The 6000-nt window shown below is 55.1% G+C and overlaps 1 protein-coding gene across 2 annotated transcripts in view; it reads right to left on the bottom strand.

Moving 5' to 3' along the window:
• Positions 1–214: 214 nt before the first annotated feature.
• The window catches only part of ADAMTS7 (ADAM metallopeptidase with thrombospondin type 1 motif 7), a 51897-nt gene continuing 46111 nt past the window's right edge, over positions 215–6000 (bottom strand). Inside the window, exon 24 of one of the 2 annotated variants that reach the window (XM_075506479.1) lies at positions 215–2066. In XM_075506479.1, the coding sequence (XP_075362594.1) occupies positions 1894–2066 (173 nt within the window). In that variant the 3' untranslated portion in view covers positions 215–1893. The remainder of the gene's footprint in view (positions 2067–6000) is intronic. The other variant, XM_075506480.1, reaches the window with a different exon arrangement.

The raw sequence follows: 6000 nt of genomic DNA, 5'->3' as shown, positions 1-6000 counted from the left end.
ACGTGTTAATCACGCAAATCCCAGCTGCAAACGGCAGCCTTAAGTGATTTTCAGATGCAAACTGATTGCCTCTTTCTGCTGCAGCTAAGAGAGTCCCTGCTGTTGCCAGTACCTAAACCATCTCCACTTAACTGCGCTTTCAGTGAAAAATCCCCCAAATTCCCCAAGGGGAAGAGAAAATATGAAACCCTACCATTTCCTTCAGTAACTGTTTAATTTAACACACTCGTGAGCTATAGCCATTAAACCCCAACACATTGAGTGGCTATCCCTTAGCAAAACCTGGGAGCGTGATGAAAGCATGGGACGGATGGTGCCGGTGAGAAGGAAAACAGGACTGCACACAGGCTCTTGAAACATAAAAATTTACACCACGTTGGAAAGGAATAAAACACAAATAGTGAAATCATGGCTTGTGTTTTACATACAAATTACACGCAGGAATTTCCCTTGTTAGGAGACTGAACATTGCTCCCGACAGCACAGGTGACAAAGAAACGCGCCCCGGGCTGTGTGACCGCATTGCACGCGCGGCCTGGCCCATGCGGGGCTCCAGCCGTTCTCCGTTCAATGCAAGTAGGATTGCCTTCATGGTCTCCCAGTTTTTGGGCATCCTCTATAGCCGGAAGGGCCACACGGAAAGGAATTCCTACCAAAATGCTCCGGACCCTCCTCTGGGGACCAACCTAACAGCAAATCCTCCCTAAGACAGGGAGCGATTAACACACGACACTCCCGGACCGGGCGGTAAGGGCTGTGCCGGCCGAGTGCCGCTCCTTGTACAATATCGGATATTCTAGTTAAAAGAATCAACTAACCTTAACAGAGGTGAATCTATATAAGCAGGAAAAAAAGGTTTTTAGCTTGTAAGAACACAGAAAAACACCTTAACCAACCATTAAATTGCTACGCCGTAACTGCATACAGAAATCCAGGTAAGGACTTGGCTGCTCACGAGGAAGGAAGCAGCGACGGGGATGCTGCCCACCACCGGGGCCAGAGCAGCTTTCCCTCTCCTTCACAAGTACGTGCAAGGGAATGCACGGTTGGACTCCAAAACCAAAGGGTCATTTCACTCGTGCCTTGGTGTCCCTGGCCATCCCCCCTGCCCCAGAGTGACAAGGGCAACGCCTTTGGCACACGAAGCCAGCAGCAGGCAGACGAGGGTACGGAGCCTTCGCACGCACGTACCGCGAGCCCCGGACTCACGGGGGTAACTAAAGCCGACACTTTTTCCTCTGCCCTGTCTCCATTTCTTAAATTACGGCTATTGAGCTTCAGTGCGTAAACATTTTAATGAAAATTACAGAAATGGGTTGCCAGCTTCAAGTCCCTTAAGGAAAAAAAACCTAATCCAAATGGTCGGCTGTACTGGTGGAATGCTAGATGCTCACCTCATATATATAAAAATAATAATAAAAGTCAAGAGTTTCGTGCTGGCCTGCCAACACCATGAAGAGGCTGAAAATGTCAAATGATAGCACCATAAGCATTTCTGAGAGGTCTCCCCCGAATTATTGCTGCTTTTGGTTTCCCTTCCCCAAAATGTTTCCCCGCTGGTCTCCCAGTGGCAGCGTGACCCTGACGGAGGGTCCCGGCTGCCCCGGCATCTCCCGCAGGACCAGCGGGACCTGCACACCCAGCCCACGCCCAGACCTTATTTTTCAGACCGATGGTTTGAGCACCGTTATAGTGTAGCACAAATAAAAGAAATCAAGCCTTCCCCGTGTTTTGAAAGAGCACCGCGCGGCTCGCGGGTGGCACCGTCCGGCGCTGCCGCGGGACGAGGCAGAGCCGCAAGTCCTGGCTGTGACCCAGCTCCCTCCGCTGCTGCCACGCTGCTCCGGGAGCCGCCGCGGGTCCTGGTGCTTCTTGCCCTCGGGGACGGTCCTGTCACCTCCTGGAGGCCCGCTCGTCCCCACGGTCCCGGTCGGGCCCCGCGCGGTGCCCGTGCTGGCGGCAGCTTCGGCAGCACTGGAGGTGGACCGTCGGGAGGTGGCACCTTCCCAGGACCCGCAGGGTCTGGCAGAAGCCGAACGTCAAGCGGTCGCGCTCACAGACGAAGCCTGGAGGGGAGGCGAGAGGGCAAGGACAGCGTTATTGCCGGTGTGGCGGGCACGGTTATCAGGCGTTTGATGCGAAAATTGGCGTGCGGTTGGCAGAGACAAAGACAGACCTCACCAAACGCAGAGCCCACCCGCATCTGGGTACCGAGCATCCTCGTTATTTCTCATTGCCAGCAGAAATAACGCCTGCGCTGCTGTCTACAGTTCTGCAGCATCTTCCCAGCGTGGCGAAACCATAGGGGGGAGCGGAGCTGAGCCCGGGGCTCGCTCCTGGGGAGGAGGGTCAATGCTGGAGGCCTGGGAGAGGTGACAAACCTCCCCGCAGTGCCGTCTCCTCCCAGTCCCCAGACCTTCCCCACAACGCCAGCAGAAGGCGGCAGAAAGGCGATAATCCATTTTTCTTTGCATTGTGTTTAGCTTCTTTCGAGAACCCGCATCGGCTGGTTCGCTTCCTGCAGGTGTCTCGCAAACCTCAAAACAACCTCGGCGTTGCTGCGAGGATGGGCTTTGCTTTGGGAACCGCTGCTCCAGCGCCTGCGCCCGGCCCCGCTGGGGGGGCAGCGCCGGGACCAGCTGCAGCAGTGGCAGCGGTGGCCGTGGGTCGCAGCCCGGCCGCCCCGGCTGAGTCACTCGCGGGCTGAGCAAACTGTTTGCAGAAACCGTTTCCTCTCTGCAAACAGTCTGGAAATCACAAATCCCTCTCCGGGGCTGGGAGCGACACGTCGGGGAGTTTGGTTTGCAGCGGGGGGGAGATGCGAGCGCCGCCCCAAAGAGACCTTGCCCTTGGGGTGCGACAGGGCGGAACATCCCAGCACCCCAAAACGCCCTCGCACCTGCCACCGCGTGCAAACCATGGTGCCGTGCAAAGCTCGGCGCTGTGCACCCCGCGGGATGGCGTGGGGGGGACAGAAATCAGCCCCGGCGGCTGCCAGCTCCATCGCCAGCCAGACCGGGCTCAAACAGGCTGCAGCTCGGCTTTCTTACAGCCGCAGAGACCCCTCGCCAAATACGCAGCGTTTATAAGCACATATAGTCAGCTTGCCTTCATTTTTAATTTTCTCCTTTTCTATTTTATATCAAAACACGTGTGTGCCTCATTGAGCCTCCAGTGTCTCACCCAGTTGTGCAAGACTCATTTAAATTACATCAGCTCTGTCTAATTTTACCTCCCGTACAAGTGATTAAAATAAATGACAGCTCTTCTCTGAAAAAGGGCAGAGTCGACGCTCCCTGGGGCGGATGCGCAGGGCTGGCGTCCCCTGGTCCCCCTGCGCTGCCTCTTGCGGGGCACCCTCCGCCCGGGACTGCACTGAGCAGACACAGAAACGGGGCAAGAAAACGGGCTTTTCTCTTTCTCAGGACAAGTTTCTGCTGGGGAAACACCGGGACCGAGCCGGGGGAGCTCTCGCTGACCGTCGCCCCTCGCCACCTCCCCTCTGCAAACAGAAGGCTTTGCTCAGGGGAAGGCTGCTGCCCCGACTCCCGAGGGGACGAGCCGACCCGCAGCGGTTAACGCAAAGGCCGCAGCAGATGCAGAACAGAGACTTTTCGCCCCGTTTGGGATTTCAATCACAGCCCTCACCCCTGCCCCAGCCTGTCAGTAAGGAGTCACTATACGGGTCTAAAATTAATTCTCTATTTCAGTGGAGGTATTTCCTCTCTTCCTCCCGAGCAACAGCTGTTTCTGCCCGGCAATAGTGTCTCTGTGCCCTGAAGAAACCATTTAACACAGAAGCTCCTGCCTGCCGGCGCTGTCGGATCCAACAGCTGCTGACGGACCGGGACCAAGCGCCCGATCCTGGCCCCACGTCATGTTCCCGGGCTGGGGTTTGGTCCAACCCCCTGGGCGCTGGGGGGACGATGCGGATTTTTCCTGCTAGTTGAGCAGAGCGGATGAGAAATTGCTGTAAAGCCCAGAGAGGGCCGGGCCGGGAGCGGTGCACATCTCCAGACCTGCTGCAAGAGCAGCCACATCACGGAACAGCAGCAGAGCCGGTGGGGAAAAGGGAACAGTTGAGTCGTGCGATGCTCCATGGGGGTCTCAGGGACCGTCTCCCCTGAGAGCAGCTCTGCGGCTCCGCGCGGTGTCCTCTGAACCCTCCGAGCCCTTTCGCATCGGGACATTCGAGCACAGGAATACGTGTATTCCCGTTCGCATGTGCTGCAGGCCAGGGATGTCTCAAGCAGGGATCCTAAAACACCTCTGGGGTGTCTGATGAGGGAGAAGCCTGAGGGCACGTCCGCCTGGAGAACCGCTGCTCCTGCCCCCAACAGCTGGTGACGGCAACACCGGGGTGCACCAGCTGAGCTGTGCCTTAAAACGCACTGGTGCCCAGCTGCGGCTTAGCACACGGGTCTCAGCCATCTCCCCCCGCGCAGCATTCGGCAATCATTTACTCTTCACCAGGGCACGACCGCTGGGTAACCCCCGCCTGCCCGACACGTGCTTCCCGCGGGATTTATAAACTCGTGGTGTTTTGAGTTGCTGGGTTTGGAAGCGATATTCAGTAGGAGAGATGGAGAACAGAGCGACGGCTCCCAGCAGGCACGGACAGGGGCTGGCGTGCTCCGGGGGGGTTAGTTATCCACTGCATTGCATGGAGCAAGTGTAACAGCAGTAAAAACTCCACGGCGTTTAGAAGAACTCAGTTAAAAATACTGCATGGATGGATGGGAATGTCACCGGCGCTTGGGAGGGTCAGGGCTGCAGTGCCGGGGCAATGCTCCTGGGGGGACGTCGTGCTGAGGCAGACCCCCGCCGAGAGCCTCGGTATTTTTAGCCCGCTGCCGCTGTACCTTGCTGGGCTCGTTCCTGTTCGCGAGCCTTCTGCTTATCGCAATGGTCTTCCTAGAAAGCTATTTATGGATCGCAACCAAATTGCCTCCTGCCTTCCCTTGAAAGAGCTGTAAAGGCTAGGCTTCTGGAGCCTCCCACGGGAAAGCAGCTTTCCAGGACCTGCGGTGATGGGTTAGCTCTTTTCTGATCCCTTTCCAACGGGTCAGCACCCTGAGTGCTGGCATGGAAATTCCCGTACCTGCAGTACTCGGAGCCGTACACAGGCATAAATAAGCCCATCGGTCTCCTGCCGGGAGTTGTTTCTCTCTGTACACCACGTTATCTGCAAAGGTATGAGCCGACTGCGGAATAAAATCTGGGATGGGCTTAGCGGAGGGAGGAGAAGAGCCAGCACCCTTGGCCGGAGGCATTGCTGCAACGACTCTGCTGACCTCACACGAGACCCCGCAGCAGGACGCCGGGTTTCCGAAGCATTTTAAAAAAATGAAGCCAATGGGAGTTGCTGAGCGCTCCTCATTTTTCCAGATTGGGCCGTGCTTCGGTCTGATGTAGCGTCTCAGCGTGGACGAGTGCGGGGTCAAGCTCAGGTCTGAAAATCTTGGCTGAGCTCATGATTCCTCCCTGGAATTTGGTCTCGGGCAAGGGAAGCTGTAATAAGCACTGAATTTGTCAGCTCTTCAGAGAGGGTCCCTCCAGAATTGTCCCAATTTTCATTTAATCCTTTTACTGTTATTTTTTTCTATTAACAATTTTTTTATATATAATCCTAACACTTAATTTGAACATATGCTCCAGTGTTCAAGTCTATGCCAAATTTTAGTCTAAAGAAATAGCTTAAAGCAGGGCTTTTAAAATCCAGGCGAAGTCAGCACATTAGAAACTGAAAACCCCCACTTTTTTTTGGTTGTTTTTTTAAGTTGGCGTGGAAGTCGCTTTAAATTTCATCTAAGCTTCTGCCATACAGACCTAAGCATTTACTTTTATGCTCGGGAAAAATAAACTTCCTGGAACAGGTTTTGTAAAAACAAGGAAAGGTTGAGCTTAGAGCTGAGCTAGCAAAACCAGAGAATTAAGCTGCTGACCTCTGGCCTTCGGGATGCTCTCCGAGCCAGCGCCGAATTTAACAAATATTATCCC

The sequence above is a fragment of the Mycteria americana genome, chromosome 6 (assembly GCF_035582795.1).
Source record: "Mycteria americana isolate JAX WOST 10 ecotype Jacksonville Zoo and Gardens chromosome 6, USCA_MyAme_1.0, whole genome shotgun sequence".
NCBI classification, from domain to species: domain Eukaryota; kingdom Metazoa; phylum Chordata; class Aves; order Ciconiiformes; family Ciconiidae; genus Mycteria; species Mycteria americana.
The sequence above is the reverse complement of the archived record's forward strand: the minus strand, read 5'-3'. Positions and strand labels throughout refer to the sequence as shown.